This window comes from Ylistrum balloti, unplaced genomic scaffold, assembly GCF_031769215.1.
Source record: "Ylistrum balloti isolate Yb309-2 unplaced genomic scaffold, AGI_CSIRO_Ybal_v1 Utg369668, whole genome shotgun sequence".
Lineage (NCBI taxonomy): Eukaryota > Metazoa > Mollusca > Bivalvia > Pectinida > Pectinidae > Ylistrum > Ylistrum balloti.
In genome coordinates, this window is record NW_026781915.1 from 2,277,799 (window position 1) to 2,295,858 (window position 18,060).

Consider the following 18,060-nt stretch of genomic DNA (forward strand, 5'->3'; position numbering starts at 1 on the left):
TTACTATCAAGCATTTCTGTTTGTGTTTATGGCAGAATAAATGACAAATATGCAACAAATTATACAAATATATATCTACACACTACAAGTAATAAACTTTTCTTGTAATTCTTCTATTGACCTCTTACCCGGTGACTGTAACCGCAACACATCCAGTTAATTCAGCTACTGGCGTCATTAACAAAACAGGAAACAACTGTAGCAAAATCGGGACGGACACGAACAAACTAAGTCAGACTCATCAGAAATATTTCCAACATCCTGTATATAAGCCTATATACGATACACCAGTCCTTAAATGTTGACGCCCTGTGTAAGCTGCAGTTGTCATTTAATGTCGACGTCCTGTTTTAGTTACAGTTAGACTAAATGACGCATCCATTTTTCTCAAAAATTTTAAGAAGTTTTCCCCAGACCTTATTTACTTTCAAAAGGTTTTTGTTTCCTATTAAAAGAAAAAAATTATACTCGTAGTTTATTTGAGGGATAAATACTAGCAACAAAGTATACCTATATATGTAGTGTATAACTGAAGATTATATGCTTACACTATAGTGTAAAGATTGTACAAAAGACACACAAGTGAACAGGACCAATTCATAGGTTAGAGTGAGATACAGTTGAGCAAAACAATAAATTAAACTGTATCATACAGCTGTTTCGTCCTTCTAGGATTCGAAAGTGATGCTAAGGTCCTAAAATTTGAAGCCTAGGAGGCGACTAAGGAAAATCCAAAGTGATCAAAAGAAAAGTCAGAATCTAGACGGGGAGGTACAGTAGCCCCTTAATTATGTATATTTCGTAATTTTCATACATAAGACAATTTTAGAATGGCGTCAGAACAGGTGTTTTTTTCTGAACCATACTACTATTCGAATGAATTTAAACGTGACAAGCAAGTTATGGCAAACCTCGGGGACTTAAAGTCCACAAGCAGCGTCTACCACCTGCTATCTTAAAGATTGTACCAAAGTGAATAACACCATTTCATAATTTCAATAACTTCTGTAGATATCTCTTAGAATTGTTTCAAAGGAAATATTCAGACAACGTTTTAATTGTCGCATTTTCACAACTCATGTTTGATGATATTCAATAACACAAAACCCCATTTAGTCTTTCTATTTGTAAGCATATGGAAATATCGCAGACATGTCCCACGACTGTCGTTGTATTCACTGAATATATAGATTTAATATTTTGCGTATTACTACATGAAATCATTTGTTAGGTTACAATAGACACCGTGGATAAAGACCGAGAAAACTTGAATGAAGTGAGCACGGAAAAGTGCATTTTTTGTGACATAAGAGCCTACATGAGTTACCATTTAATGTGTAATATATGTTAAATTCTAAGGACACCCGCTTGCTAACAATATCTTGCCTCATTCTTTAATGTCCCTGGTGTCTTATTCATATCAGTTGGTAGTTGCACATGTATGAGGTTTCTGTAGAGACGAGATGTTGTGTCTTTGTGGCCAATCAGAGCTCTTTTCACAACGTTTTAGGTATTTCCAGTCAACAATAAATGAACTGCTCTGTTTCCTCGTTAGTTATATTCTCTGCATTCGTTACGCAATTAAAAATCAAACATTTGAAGGACGATAACAAGTTTCAGTATCACGAAATGCTGTTGTATCCGTGCAGAAAGCGTATTGGGACCTAATTAAACTAACAATGAATAGATCGGGAAAGTGAACGTTATCAAGTTGTTCAAACCTGTCTGCTAATAGTTTTTATTAAATTGGCGATTATAGTTTTGAATGTCAGTAAATATTCAGAAGAATGCACTTGATAACATAGCTTTTGCAACCGTAAAAACAGGGAATCAAAAGCGATAACAACTCAATTTCAGTATATAAACTACACTCCTACATAAAAAAAAGATCAACGCTTAACTGTACCTGTTGTCAATTAATCCAAAAGAAACATGACATATTCTGACCTCAAAAAAAGGCAAACATGCGACAGAGGATTAAATAATGACATTATCGTCCTAGAGAATGATGTAAATATGGCATAAAAGAAGGTGCTGAAGAAGTGGAGTTTTGAGACGCTGCTCTTCTCGCGAAATAAAATTAAACACACCAATGGCGGGACTTCATCAGTATGTACAATTTATGTCTGATGATAATGTCTTTCAAAATGACGAAAGCATCGGTATATATGTCCAGAATATGAACAAGAACTTGTTAACAAAATCTTATTTCAAACACAAATTCGGATACTCTAGAGCTCTCAAAAATACCAAGATATCAATACCACCAATAAGCCAAACTCATATTCAATTAAGCTAGGGCAAAATATGAACAAAGGAAATTCTTATACGGAGAGTAGAGTTGGTTGTAACTTTCGATTCATTCGAAGTTCGAAGTTGCACGATTCAGCACATGTTCTTGACATTCTGTTGAAATCATTTAATGTCTAATATGATTAATTTTGTTGAATTTGCAGATACGAACACCCCTAAATCTGGTTTTTGACTTTCATGTCGTCCAATCTGGTTTATCCTCAGTTGCCTTCGAGGTCTCAACAAATCAGAGACTTGGTATTGTCCTAGTAGGACGAAACAGCTATATAACGTAGTTTACATGTATGGCTTTCTGGCTTTTCTTTATTTGATTATATTGAAGGCGTTTTTAGGTTGCATGCCATTTGTACAGTTTGTTTTCTAGAGATTGCAGGGGGAAAATAATTGTAATATATTTTAAACAATGAGATACCAAATTCTTAACTAGTTGTGATAGATGATATTCACTTATATGTCTTTCATTCAATTTTCAATGAAGACACATTTGTACCTTAATATTCTTTGTTTGTCTTTGGCTTTTGCCATATTTTAAAACTATGTATGATGAAACAATACCGACCTATGATGACCAGTCCTTTGCGGGCCCTAGAGAGTGCCACGTTAATCTGATGTTCATCACTGATAAAGCCCAGATTCTTTATTTGCCAGCCGAGGGTCGGTTTGGGTTCAATCTTAAAGTCTGGTAACGATCTTGTAGTGCTGAAAATGACGTAATCCCATTCTCCACCTACAATACAATGTATCTTTTTGTTGATATATATGGAAAACGTAAAAAAAAAAAAAAAAAAAAAATCAATCAATCAATAAATAGAACTTATATTTCTGCAAAACGTGGAGTTAAGATTCTCCAAGTACAAACATTCTTAGCTGTAAAATATGTCATTCTTTGGTTTAAATTGTTTGTTATCATTACACATGTCATTTTTGTCAACATCATATTTGTATCTTATCAATATATTGCTTATCTAGTAGTTACGTTGTTTCTTAACTTGTTATCATTGGATCAAGTGGTATTAGTTACTTAGAATGATTGATATTTCAGGTGTCGTAGATAAATCATGTTTCCTTTCGGAACACCTTGTTTTATTCTCCGTGTAATTTTTTTCTTTTGTTCATATATTCTGTTGGTATGCCGAAAACTTCTGTGTTGCTTTTGAAAATAATGTCATAACACAATAGACACACTATCACAGTACCGATTAACGTGAATATGCCAAAAGGGTTTTCTACTGATAAACTTTATACAAATGTTTTTTTTTTCTTTTTGAGACTTGAATTTAACAGTACGGAGATATATAAAGAGGCTATTTTTAGATTGCACCCCTTTGGATATATGGATGATTATTTCATTGTCTTTCTAAAAGAAAAGCTAAAGTCATCAATGTCATTAAAGCTTACCTTGACTTGACACTACAGTGTTCACGTTGAAGTTCAAAATTCTGCTTTTCTCCAAAGACTTTTTGATAGTGTTACACTGGGCTCTGTATTGGGACATGATGTTGATGTCGTCTGGAGGCACCCTCTCACTCTTCACCATTTGATTAAAAATATATACCTGGCAGATGATGGGAACATAATTAAGTCCAAAAATATCAGGCTGTTCATAACATTGATAAATCAAAACACTACTAGAGTCATGTCAGTGGAGAAGATACTATTGCTATTTGGTGCTTTAAATCTTAACTAACTTTGTTACCTGAGCAGGGACTATAGTAACGATTACCTCCTTATAACAAATGTGTCAGAGTGTAGAATATGATAATTTGTAATTACATCAATTTTCTCCATCATAGGAAGACTTTCTTGAGCCAAACTGAAAGCTTTGACGAATGTGACAGCTGGGATTGATTTAAATATTCTTAAAATCATCCGTGATTCCTATGTCCATATGAATGTCAGGTTATAATACTCAATTGAGGACCGCCGTTCTATAATTGTTGGATTTTTTCGTAACGTGAGATATCAGAAGTTCAAGGGTAGACACATATAGCTGTATCTACTGAAGTCAGTAAGTACGTACCACCTTCTCAACCTCCATCTGATTCCGACAGGAGTTTTCGTTCCCTTCCTCTGTCGAGACAGAAAGGTATTCTTCCTCACCCTCTACATGCAAAAATATGTAAGGATATTGTGGGTCTTTCCACAATCGTAGCGAAGGTTGCACTTTCCGTTCGGATGGCAGAACGGTCTCTAAATCTCCTCCATAAAACTGAGACGATACCAACTCGCATATTGAAGGATGCTGAAATGAAGTTCAAAAAATATTATTGTGCGTGCTTCTTTCATGCCATACTAAACATCGACACAAAGATGGAACAAATGAACAGAAAGAAAAAAATCGGAGACTTTTGAAAGAATAGGAAAATAAGACTAAATGTTCTAGAAGAATGCAGTCTGCTTCATCTACGACACCTATACATGTTCAGACTAGCGACTCTAAAACATACTAATACTCTTTATTAATAATTGGTATAGAGACATCTGGAATAATTACTGTCCTTAATGACACATTCTTTAATCAAAGGCTTTCGCTTTCGTGTACAATGTAAGTTGTAGCAATATGATATAGTGATTTTATACAAACCATTCGGTATTGTCGGTTGAGAATGATTGCTTCTTTTGCATATCGCTCAAAGAGAGATTTCTCAAGGCCAAGGATTGCGTCGTTACACATGATCACAGGTCTGAGTTGTTTGTGGTCTCCGATAAGAACCACTTGCTGTGGTTGTGTAGTTATAATGGCAGCAAGACAATCCGGTTCCGTACACATTGCGCTTTCGTCAATGATACATTGTCTTATATTGTTCTTTGTTGCGCGGATGAATGTTGGATTTGTCGTCATGGCAGTTGTACAAAAAATGACTTCACATTGTCGGATTTCTTCAACTTTAGCGTGGTTTTTCAGTGCTTTAAATTCCTTCATTTTCGCTTTAAACTCTACAGCCTCTTTTGCATTTTTGATTGTCGATAAATCACGGACTTTACGACAATATGCGTCAAATTCTCTGATCTTCTTAGCAGACGGCTTGTCGTTGTTTCGGATCAGGTGATGGAGCGATATACCTTTCAGGCTTTTATCTGGTTGTTTATCTTGTCCAGTTGAATGTGCTTTACCCGGAATGGCGTAATCGCAACATTCAAATGCCGAAGCATACATCCTGATTAATTTTGGCCTCTTTTCACCAAGTTTCTCTATTGTCATCTCTGCAAAACAATGCGACAGGTCATGATGTTTTTTCATGATAGGAATTCTTTGTAGAAATTAAGGCCTCTAATGAAGTTATAACTAAGGTCATTCTATAAAATTTCATAAATTTACAGGAGGATTTATCTAAGTTGATTCACGTACTATATAATACGCTTACAAATCAAATAAAGTTCTCTATATACCATTATATACCATTACCAGGTGAATTTTCAAAAGATATATATATATGAACCTTCAGACACATTGAAAGCATACCTCAAAGTCAGCTAGATAACTTAATTACTATAGAGGTGAAATTGAATTGTGGGGCGCATGGACCTCGAAAGTTAGGTTTTGACATTTTCTTTATTCATTTGATTTTCCCCAGTTTGTTTAATTGTTTGGGTTTACTGTATCTAATTTTAATGAGAGGTGACATTCTTGAGGGTATTTTTTGTGCAGTTTCAGAGAAGTTGCTAGTCATATCTTATGCTAAATAGTATTGACCTTTACATTCACCTCATGATCATAGGAAAACAATAAAAGGAAGTAAGATTTCAGGTTATTTAAAATCAGTTAGATATTTCGTTGTTACTGCTGCTATAATTCTTGACAAAGATTAAATATAGTAGCATAAAAATTACAATGTTCTATTTCATGGATCAAAAATTGTATATAACGAAGTTATGTTGACGCTTCAACCGTATCCGTAAAGGACTTGATAAGATATTCTGTGTAAAATGTAAGCGATGATTTGATTATCGGATGTTCTTATGTATGCTGTAGAACGTTTGCTTACTGGCAATGTGATCCACAGATTTGTTAGAAGGACCGCAGACGACTATTTGTTTCAAGGCGTTGCTTTCGTGTGTGTTCTTTCTGTTGATTTGTGTGAAGAGATATAACAGCTTCACGCACGTGTTCGTCTTGCCCGTCCCTGTAACAAATAGTTTGACTTTTCAATGTTACTGAGATACGGACATTTTCAGTGGAGAACTTCGATTAACCCGAATTTCGACAAAATTTCGAATTTTCGGTGGTAAAACGATAAGTGAAAGACACACAAATAAAAAATATTTTAATACGAATTTAAAGACAGACATAGAGTGATGTTAAGGGTCATAATAGAAGACATAGATAATGAAAATTGTAAACGAATATTATAAATATTTAACAATAAAAATTTATTTTGGACATGTAATTGAAATATAACGGGTGAATTTTTGATATATTTATTAATGTGAATTAAGTGCAAATAGGTTACCTGGAGGACCCTGTATTAGGGTGAACTGTTGGGATAGAGAGGCCAATATCGCCTTATTTTGCTGTTCGTTGTTTAGTGCAAGACCATCAACTTCGACATCTGTTGACTTCATTTGTTCATCATCTGTTCAATAAAAATTGCAATTAGCATTCGATTTTCGTTTTGCACTGTATCGATGGTTGTTCCCTATTTTGATTCGCTACTTTAATGCTGTTGGGTTGTAACCTAATTTAATGCCGTCATAACGTGCTGGATATTGATCAACTTATTTTCGACATCATTCCTAGATATTGTAAAATTTCAAAATGTTTACTTGAGTATCACTTGCAAGACAAAACAAAATAAAAATACACATTTGATACCAAAACAAAATTACACTCACTTAAAGGCGGAATGTCTTTTCCAAGCGCTATTTCCTTTGCCAAACTATTTGCGGTTTTGAGACACTGCAGGACCTCTTCTTGTCGTCTAGGAAAAAAGAGTTGGTGCAATTGATGTGATCACAATGATGAATTAAATCTAACTATAAAGCGGTAGTGTTATCCAACACTGCTCTGTAGTACACAGCCTGTTTTTTCATCAATATGATTTTTAATTACAGAAAGATTACAAAACTTACCTGATTGACACAGGATTAGTCAGTATCTCAACATTGCAGTTTGGCTTATCCCTGGCATTTCTTATGTGTCGTGGCGGCCGAGAACTTGATGGATGTAGCTGAAAACGAATCTCTAATATATCATGTTCCTTGATTTTGCGTACGGTTTCAACGTGACCATGCGCTATCCATATCCGTCGCCTTTCAGGGTGTCCTTTCGGAAATGGTGTGGAAACATCATACGAACATTTGAAACAAAGGAAATCTGAGCTTGCGAAAAATTCTTTATGGGCGTTAGAATTTTCTCTACTTTCTTCATTTAAAAGATTTTCAATCACTGACGCATTGCTGAATTCGATATGCCTATCTTCACAGAAGGCAATGGACAAATTGAATGTCCCACCATCATCATGCAGTTCGATTGGAACGTCAGTGATTGTTGTGGAGTCAGTTCTTACTGCTGTTGTTACAGCTTCCATCCTGAGTAAAGGCAGCCATGTTTCACAGTAAGCTTCAACAGTGTCGCATTTACGTCTGTCAGCGGCTTTTGTTGCATATTCAGCAAGGTATTTCACAGGATCTTTGGTATGCATCAGACAAAATTTCACATTGTTTGTGAGTTCTAGAATTTGTGGAGAAGGTTCGAGAACACCTTTATTTGTATCTGCTCCAAACTGTACCGTCAAAATTTGAGCATGACTAAATGACATGCTGAATTTACAAGAGTTTGATAGAAGTGCTCCTTCCATGTTTTCGCAACTAACGTCACTTTCAGTTTTGGTACAAGTCGGAACAGATTTTCTAATTTTCTCATTCTTATTATAACAAGCATTTACAGACATTTTGTTCTCAAATTTATTTGAATCCTGGTCGACGCAGGCTTTAAGGACATCTCTCCACCGGGAAAGCTGTTGAAAAGACACCCTTTGATGAGGATCAATGCGGCGGACATCTCTGCTATTGATGATTAACCGCTCCACCTCTTTTTGGGAATATATTCGTTTATGCCAAGTCAATGATAGGATATCGTTTCTTATCTCAGGTTGGCATGATACTCTAAGCAGCTTGAGATGAATTTCTTTGTTCCTTTCTGTCATGGACTTTTTCTCGGGGAAAAATAGTGTTATTTTGTCAGTTGCTGTTTCTTCTATATAGCCATTGCAGACTGTGGGATTTTTCCGAAGTGAATGGCCATCAATCAAAGCTTTGCATTGCTGTTCAAAAAGATTTTTTCGTTTGGATACCTGGTTGAGGTGAAGACAAATGTCTTCTATTTCAGACCTTTTGTAAGGTGGGTCTTTCTCATTGTCAAGAGCAGCATGGACAAAACGATGGTTCACAAGATCTGCATATCGACGGATCGGTGATGTGAAATGTATATAATCCGGTATGCGCAAGGCAAAATGATACGATTTCCCTCTATTCTTCGATGCTTCATGACACTTGTACTTGGCTTCCTCTTGAAATGACTTCCACTCGCGCAAAGCAAGAGCTTGTTCCGGATGAAGGTCGTCGCATCCAGCGATCTCACATGCTTTTCGAAAGTTTTTTTCATTTGCGCACTGTTCAAGAAACGACCATACCCATTGTTGGATTTTGATTGGTGTATTCAGATCCTTTTTCTTAATGCTTAACATTCCTAGTGTTTGCTGCAGATTCGGGATTTCAGTATTTTGAAGCCGCATGATCAAATTTGATATCAGTGGATATTTACGTAACCATTTTTGTACCCTCTCCTTTGTAGGAACATCATGGCATCTTAAAATTGCAAAATTGGGAAATTTTGAACACACAAATTGAGCGACCGTTTTGTTGGTGAGAATCATAAATTCTTCAACAAGATTGTGTGCTTCTTGGTCGTCAAATGCTGAATCAAGGTCCTTGTCATCAACGCGAACAAAATCTTTGCTGATCTTGGAATCACCTAGACGACTGCTTCTAAGATTTTTTGATATTTTATGTAACGTTCTAATTTCAGAAGAAAAAATGTTACAATCGTTGTCATTTCTCAACACATGGTGAACGTCCTCGTATGTAAATCTTCGCCCTGATTTCACCCAGGTTTTCTTTATATTTGGGGGTCCATCTTTCAGAACTCCATCAGGACTGAAACGAAAAAAAGTTGATAATGCGCGCCTGTGTTCATCCGGTAGCAAGCTACAATGATTTTGACTGAGGGGTTCCGGTAACATGTGGTATGACTGTTTACCTTGTCCCTGGTAGAATGACATAGCTCTGATGCGTGCCTCTTCGTCTATGCTATCCCCTTTGCGAACGTAGTTGGCGACATCTGATATATGAATTCCAACTTCAAATTCTCCAGTTTGTAGCGTTTCAACACTGAGTGCATCGTCCAAATCTTTTGAATGTTCAGGATCAATGGTGAACACGTGTATTGATGCTGATCCTTCGTCTTTAAGCTCCACTTTCCCCTGTTTTTTCTCTTCTATCAAACATTGAACATCTTTTACTGTATTAGGCCTGTACTTGGTTGGAACCTGGTGCTTTATCTCTAGAAGGTGTAAGCCACTGCTTAATTTACTGTCTGTTTCAATAACTTTGATTACTGCTCCAAGTGGGTATACATCGTCCCAGCTTAGGTAAACCACCAGGAATGCGTAACTCAGCTTTTTCGCAGGGTTGATTTCAAAAGATTTCTTGAATTGTAAATTCTTACTTTTCGCATCATAGTTAAAAACGTCAATTTGGAACAAGTTTTCTTCTCTGCGATTTTTCCGGTTATTTTTATAAAGATGAATTTTCGGCACAACTTTATTTAGAGGTCGCATTTTGTGATATTCGTTATGATCAAGCTCGCAAACTATAACTGGATGTTTAAATTCGGCATACCGATTTCTCTTCAATCTACCAACAACCTGACCGTATGTCGCTGTTTCCTTATGGTCGCTCATTTTGGTTTGCGGTGAGCTATTTGATATGATTTTCACAACTACTTCATCTTCCGTAAAGTTTTTTCCGCACCTTGAACGGCCACTGATTTTAATTTCAGTCAAATTCCGTTCTGGTTTAATCAATGAACAAACCGACTCATGTGCTGATTGTATTTGAAGAGTGCATCGTTTGTACCATTTTGGCTGACTTTTCAGCAAGATTTGCAATTCCTGAATTGGCAAGTTTTCGTTATAAACAGTTTTTCTTTCGTTTCTCTTGATTAGTGATTCAACAAAAGAATCCGATAAATCCATGTCATTTAGAATGAAGTCGTGTTCATTACTTCCTCCTACGGTTTCATTGCAGAGCAATTTCACACTTTCATCAAAGAAAGATTTGACTGGAAGTTCACTGTCGAATTCTTTATCCTCCTCTTCATCGTATTCATTTTCGATTGAAATCTGCTCATCAACCTCTGATGGAACCGAATTTTCAATTACTTGCTTTGACTGTCGTAAACGTCTAGTTTTTCGTCTCTCCTTTTTCTTTCGTTCACTTTTACAATGGAACCAACGTGGTTCTGGAATTGGTTTTGTTCCGGTATCTTTTAACCCCCAGTTCAAATCCTCTATGATTGATGCAATAAGAGGTAACCTTGATTTTGCTGAAATAAGTATCGAAAATCGAAATATACTCATAACATTTATTGCTTTTAAGGAAATAGTACAATTACATTAAAATATTTCAAAATGCTTTTCTAATTTAGGGGTTAAGTATTTTGTTAAGTACACATCTTTGAAATAAATTGATTAAAATTCAGCTTAAAATTCATTGAATATTAAAGATATTTAGATATCAACATGAGTCTGTTAAAATCTGATGTCTTGGAACATGAACGGTATACCATGTAAAGGTTTACGCTTGCTAGATTAACTATCAGTGTTTTAACGTCAAAATTCAAGGGTTAAATCTTATTGCGCTAGGTACAGACCAACCTAAATTTCTTGTTTTAGACTTAAGTAAATAACGAAGAACGGACTTACCTTCATTACTAGTGAAGTATTTCAGTTAAAAACGCTCTTCTGAAGGACATGTCACTACATATCGCCGGTAATTGATAATTGTATTTTCCAAGTAAGAACATTTTATGTGTACGGATAAAAATATCTTAGAATTAATTCTTGACGCTTTATATGTTACCGTTTCAAAACTAGTCCCTAAGTTATAAGGTTAAGACATCTGATCGTCTTTAGCACTAGCCCTCCGTACTTACTTGAAAATAACGACTATAGGCGTCATCCTTTTAATGTGAAGTGTGTTTCTAGTTCAAATACTGTCTTTGCTTTCAATTACCTATGTAAATCCCAGTGTTAATTGAAATCTTGTTAAAAATCTTTCATAAATGGGTTACGATTTTGCAATTTTGTAAATCCTGTCATAAAGTGTCAGATCTTACTATCCCCGATAAAGAAACCTTAACTTACGCCTCCTTCTACTGTGATTAGTATGTGTTCTTTTTATGTCCTCTTTTCTTTTGCTATTCTGAAAAAAAGCAATAAACAAAACCATATTTAATCCCATCATTATGTTATGTTATTCGATTGTTTTCATCATCATACAAGGAATGACAGGTAATTAAAATTCTCTCATAGCTTTTTAACTAAAATGAAAAGCATTTCCACATCCCTTACCCTAATAGGCGTAATTTAAAAGATATTTCACATTAATTTCCCTTATTACCTTTAAATACTTTATGTTATGTTAAGAATGAGTTAAGTGACCTTCCTTGTAATGGTTTTCGTGATATGTTCAAAGTTTAAGCGACCTGCCTTGGAAGGTTCATTAATGTTTGTTCCATACAGCCATTCGGGGTCCGGTGAACTATTTTCTTGCTTTTCCGTTCTCTGTTGTAATGCATCAGTTATGGATAACTCTAGCTGATCCAGTGAATGTCTTTGAGATTGATTCTTGAAAAGGAAAACTGGTAAGTATCGTGCATTTTTTTTTTCAATTTTTCAATACAGAAAATGTCATCATGATAATATGGGCAAAATAAGTCATCTAAAAAGATGATATTATGCGTTATTGAAATTTCTTTTTCGGAAAAGTAAAGGCAGATAGATTTGACGAATTGACCAATGTATTTGACTGACTAACTGAATGCACTGACGAACGGGTTTGACCGACGGATTGAATTGGCCAAAAGATTTGACCGACAGACTGAGAGTACTGACCGATAGATTTGACGATTTGACCGACGAATTGAATGTATTGATAGATGGATTTGATGAACTCAACAGCAGGTTGACTGTTCTAACCAAAGGACAAGGGGTACAAGATATACCCTTAATGTTGGGAGCATTTAAAAGTTATTTGTTGTACCTATAATTGACATATTGTCATCCGCAAAGATTGCTTTGAAGATATCAAAAGGAACGGTATAGGTGACATACCTTAACAAATGACATTGCATCTTTCGTCTTCTTTAGCGCGGCATCCAGCTTTCCCTCCCTTTTCAGAGCCATAGCCCAGGTTTCCAACACTGGCACACTTTCAGGATTACTTCTGTCCTCTATATAAGCATTAACATAATTAGCTAAAATATTTCAGTAACTTTACGGGATTATCTGGAGAATTCATCAATCATATTTTCTTTTCATATCATGATACAAGACAGCAGAAAAGATACAAGTGAAAATCACCATATCCAATAGTGCCAAATAATGCATGATAAAACTACGTGTTTCTACGCTTCGAAAGCGATACTAAAGAACTTAATTTTCAAACTTTTGAAATAAAAATCAGTTGGAAGATTTGTCAAAATCTAGATGTGGATGTAATATAACCCAACAATTAAATTATTTTCTTTATAACTGATACTTAATGCCGTTCGATACAGAGACCAGATCCTCCAACCACATGTCATTCCACTTCTTAGACATCATAACAATTTTCCAGCAAGACAATGCTCCACTGCATGTTGCCAGAGTCTGTCGTTATTTCCTACGGCAAACAACGTTCAGCCTCTTGGATAGCCCCCATATAGCCCCGACTTTGCTCCCATTGAATATCAGTGGGATGAACTGAACAGGCGTATTAGGAAAAAAAAAACCCAAACAAACAAACAAACAAACAAAACTGACCGCACCCAGTTGATCGCAGCATTTACACTTCCTTAAGGCGAATTAATGTTCTCATGAAATCAATGCATAGGTGAATCCGTGCCGCGATTCTTGCAAGAGGTGCCCACACTAGCTACTGAAATGGGATTTTATTTTTTACGTGTATCCCACTTTGTGTAGCTAATGACGACACGAGTGACACCACACAGACTTTTTCCTACAGTACTGTTAAGGGTAGACTTGTTCCTTCACATTGATATAAAATTTTGTACAAATTTTCCAGAATATCATAAGCTAATTGAATGCATAATTTAATAGTGTTTTTAACTGTGTTGAATGTATATCTACATCGTGCATCAATACAATGTGTTTACATACCTATTTTGCACTTCTCCGAAACGGATGATGCATCACCCTTGAAATGAAGAAGGTTCAATATTAAATATTGCTTTGATGCATTAAAGCCAAATAATGAATTATACAACAGTTTTGTCCTTCTAGGACTCGCCAGTGATACTAGGATCGACAAAATAAAGAAGTGAAAGTGCACTAGTCCACTGATTGAATAAAATTGGTAATTTTCATTATTAGAAAATTGTCATGTAAATATATATATTCTGATCCGTGCCATTGTCTAAATGAACTTAATTTGATTTGAGCGGTGTTGCCAAAATATGTTTGTTGAATATCTAATACATTGTGATATATCTTAATTCATTCCGGCGACCCGGATCTATACATAGTGTTCTCATTAATTAATTCATACACACATAATTGTATTGCTGGCTTGTCTAGTAAGTCAACCAAACCATTTTAAAAGCTTGTGATTTATCCATTTTTGGATACCACCAACCCCTGCATCCCCAGCTTGTGGTATTTTCATGTTGGCAATGTATTTGGTAATAAAAGCCGTGTTACTTATATCACGATTTTTGTGCAAGTGACATATAACTTGCACCACAGGGTTTCGAAAGACACAGACTGATAAAAATAAGAGACATTTTACGGTCGTCATAATGTTATCATCGGGAAATATTCTGTTTCCTTGTGCGATATGTGCGTATTCGCTGCTGGTTAGAACGCCTGGAGGTTCTGCTATTGTTAGCGAGACATTACTATCTTGAAACGTAAACGGAACGCCTGGTCTTCTTCCCCCAGAAGTTTCCAGTAGTCACTCATAATGTAATCGATTTGTGTTCAATTTTGCCCTAGTGTCTTCGGAATGAAGTTTGAACAATTAACATTTCAGAATTATCTATGTTTTATATCTCAATCAATACTAAACGTTATGAATACCATAACATAAACACGTGACACACTCACATGAAATATATTGTATCTCCACAATACTATAACTGATCTCAACCATCTATCCCGGAGGTTACGGGTTGCTTGGTGATTCTGAAGTAGTGTTTGGAATGTTTCCAGCAGGCTTCTGTGAATACACACGTAGGCTAGGTTATATTCACTGCCACCTGTTTTCTGTTGATGAAGATCTGCCATTATTTGTATCCTTACTGCCTCCTTTGAAATATCCTGTTAACAAATCATAGATGCAATGTTAAGAATAAAAATTAGTTTCATCGCTGACGTTTTTGTTTCCATATTTTATTCATCCTCATTAACCGACAATCAGGAATAAAACGTAAAGGTTCTGTTTTGTTTTTGCGATTTCGAATTTGTTTCAGTTATTTCTAATTATGGTTTTGACAGCGAACGGATTTATATAATCATTTTTCCATGGAAACAATGATTGTAAGAAAATGAAACAATTCTTTAAATGAACTACGTATTTTTTGAGCATGGACTTTTCCATTGTAGCTTATTATATTCACACACCTCTATTGTAAGACTCGATGAGAAAAGGTCTTCCCAAAGGATCCTAGCTGTTAGCATGTGATCCATAATATCGGATTCGCAACAAAACTGTTTATGTATGCAAGCTGAAAATGTAAAAATTGTTTTAATGAAGGAATTATGAAAATACAGTTGAAATCAAAGAACATTAGGAAAGATGATAAACACATTTACATCTATGTAGGAATTTCACTTTGAGTATAAACAGATAATGAAACCAATAAAAAATCTTTTTTAAAATTATGTAAATTCAAAAAAGATGTCGAGAAAATGATCGTGCTTTGTGCTTAATAAGTATCAGATACTATTGATAGTTGTCTCATTTTATTTTGCTATAATCGTAAGATAAAAAATCGATATCAAAAGTATTATCTTGAAAATATATTAAAAAGCAGGTCACAATAGCTTACTTTATGAGTAGTCTATTTTTAACATAGTTTTGAAGGTTACCTTAAAAATCAAGTAACATTTCTCTTAAAATAACTTGAAAGCAATGATTACCATGACAGGGAATAATAGATCTATATTTGACAAACGATTGATCTCACAGTACTCGGCAAATTGATGAACAAAGAGGAGCCTGGTGGGCAGGACCATATTTCACATTATAACGTACAGAACCAAATGTAATAATTTTCCAACATCATAATAATAACTCATCTTTATGAAATGATCTCAAAATATTGTTAAAAATCAGAACATCATTAGATTTAATTTTCGGCTTATTTTAATTAAGTAAAAACCGATATAATAACTTTGTGTGGTTTGGCTTTTGGTTAGTCTACAGTATATGGCGTATTAATTGATGCGCTTAGATATTTAGCATATGGGTTATTATATGATGTAATGAAGACTGGCTAATCTGTAGTACACAGTATAATACCTGGTATAGTTGAATTTTAAGTAGGTCTTTAGCATGTAGAGTATAACCTGATATATTTAAAATTTGAACAAATCTGTATTATATAACGTTTTTTCTGACATAGTTAAAATTTTAGCAAGTCTATTGTATAACGTATATGATATGGATACATTTTTAGTAAGTTTGTAGTATATGTCATATGTAATATCTGATGCAATTAAAATTTTAGCTAATCAGTAGTATAATGCCTGATATAGTATTTAGCGTGTTACCTGTATAGTATGCTTCCAACGCCATTGAATGATTAGAAACCTGGAACAATATATGAAATAGATTTTCAAGGAGTAATGTCTTCAATTAAATACATTATATATAATGATTACATAAGTTTGCTCATTCGAGAAATTTGATGAAATGAAGTAATTATTTCATAGTGCGATGCACTTTACAGTATAAGCAAATTCAAAATTTCACAATTGAAAAACAACAGTCAGATTTTATATGACATCTATTCATCTGGTAAAATATTCTACATAAAAGGACGAAGATTGTTTCAGAAGAAAATACGTATTTAATAATTTGAAGTTTTGATGCAAAAAACCCCATTAAATGACTTTACTGACCTCTCTAAACTTCTTCGAGCAGAGTTCCAGATAGTAAGAGTAATCAAGGTATTGCCTATCATTTTCGGAATTGTAGGAACTCTTCAAACGTTCATAGGTGTCCAGTGTACGCTTATTTGCCTCATCTTGCTTGTTTTCTTCAATCAATTCACAAATTGTGTTTATGATACCATCTAGCTCAGGCGATCGACGTTGTACATTTTCATCTTCTCCAGAGCTGCTGAACTCATCCGCACTGTCGCTTTCAGAAGATTCTTCGTCTATTTTTTCAGCCATCTATATTACGATGTGTCAAAATACTTTCTCAATAGAATAATCTCTTGGTAAGGAAGTATATGTCATCATCAAATATCTTAGTGGGCTTCTTTTATATCTCCATAAAACTTACCGTCGTTAAAAGAGAAACGAGAAGAGAGGTCTATGGTGCTAATTATTCACTGAAAAACAATACGAGACGAAGCAGTGAATTTATTTTTACTCTGCTAGCTTTGTAAGCTAAGATTAATAACAAGGAATTAACAAATTCTATTGAAAAACCTTCAGAAGTTCAAAAAAAAAAAAAATTTCGTACTGGCTTCAATACAAGGAAGTTTATATTTTCTGAAAACGCAAACAGTGGAAATTTTACTGGTCTATATACACAACTAGCTACCTGCTTGTGAAAATCCATGATAAAGGAAGTTTAAAACACCTAATCTAACAATACCGTATATAGATTATCTTGTATCTATATATTGATTAAAAAGGATCAAAGTTCGTATTTTTTTCTTTAGTCGTTCTTCATTTTTTTTCAAAAGACACAGAAGTGAACAGCATCTTTCTCTTAAAAATATATTTAGATTCAGCAGAGCCAACAAAGTTAATTAAACTGCGTCATATAGCTGTTTCGGTCTTCTTGGACTCGTTTGTGAAGCTAAGGGCCTAAATCTTGAAGCCGAGGAAGCGACTGAAGAAAATCAAAAGTGATCGACAGAAAAGTCAAAATCTAGACGGGGAGGCGCGCTTGCTTAGTAATTAAATAGTTTGCATTGTTTATATATCAGATCATTTCAGAACAATGTCAAGTACATGCATGTATTCTAAACCGTGTCACTGTTCTAATGAATTAAAACGGCAGGATGGTAGTCTAGCTCTTCACTTTACTATAATTACTTTCTTTGGTGACAAGACCTTCTAACAGTACACGCGCACACTTTCGGGAAGAAATTATGCCCTCCTTTTCGTTGTCTTGTTTGTGTCATCACTGTCTCATCAAAACAGGTCAAGAGGACCATTGCAAGTCCTTCACTTTCTCTTTCAGATATATTGATGATGTCCTGAGAACAAGAAATTTATTGACCCT

The 18,060-nt window shown here is 34.9% G+C and overlaps 1 protein-coding gene across 1 annotated transcript; it reads right to left on the reverse strand.

The window, feature by feature from the left end:
• Window positions 1-365: 365 nt before the first annotated feature.
• On the reverse strand, window positions 366-16,994 carry LOC132561430 (helicase with zinc finger domain 2-like). Its single transcript, XM_060226162.1, has 13 exons — window positions 16,719-16,994; window positions 14,762-14,912; window positions 12,708-12,826; window positions 11,739-11,796; window positions 7,384-10,918; window positions 7,147-7,232; window positions 6,765-6,887; window positions 6,300-6,437; window positions 4,898-5,517; window positions 4,334-4,555; window positions 3,712-3,868; window positions 2,873-3,040; window positions 366-445 (listed from the first exon to the last, which is right to left on the reverse strand). Exons 1-13 carry the CDS (start codon window positions 16,992-16,994, stop codon window positions 366-368), a joined length of 5,733 nt encoding a protein of 1,910 aa, XP_060082145.1.
• Between the last annotated feature and the right edge of the window lie 1,066 nt (window positions 16,995-18,060).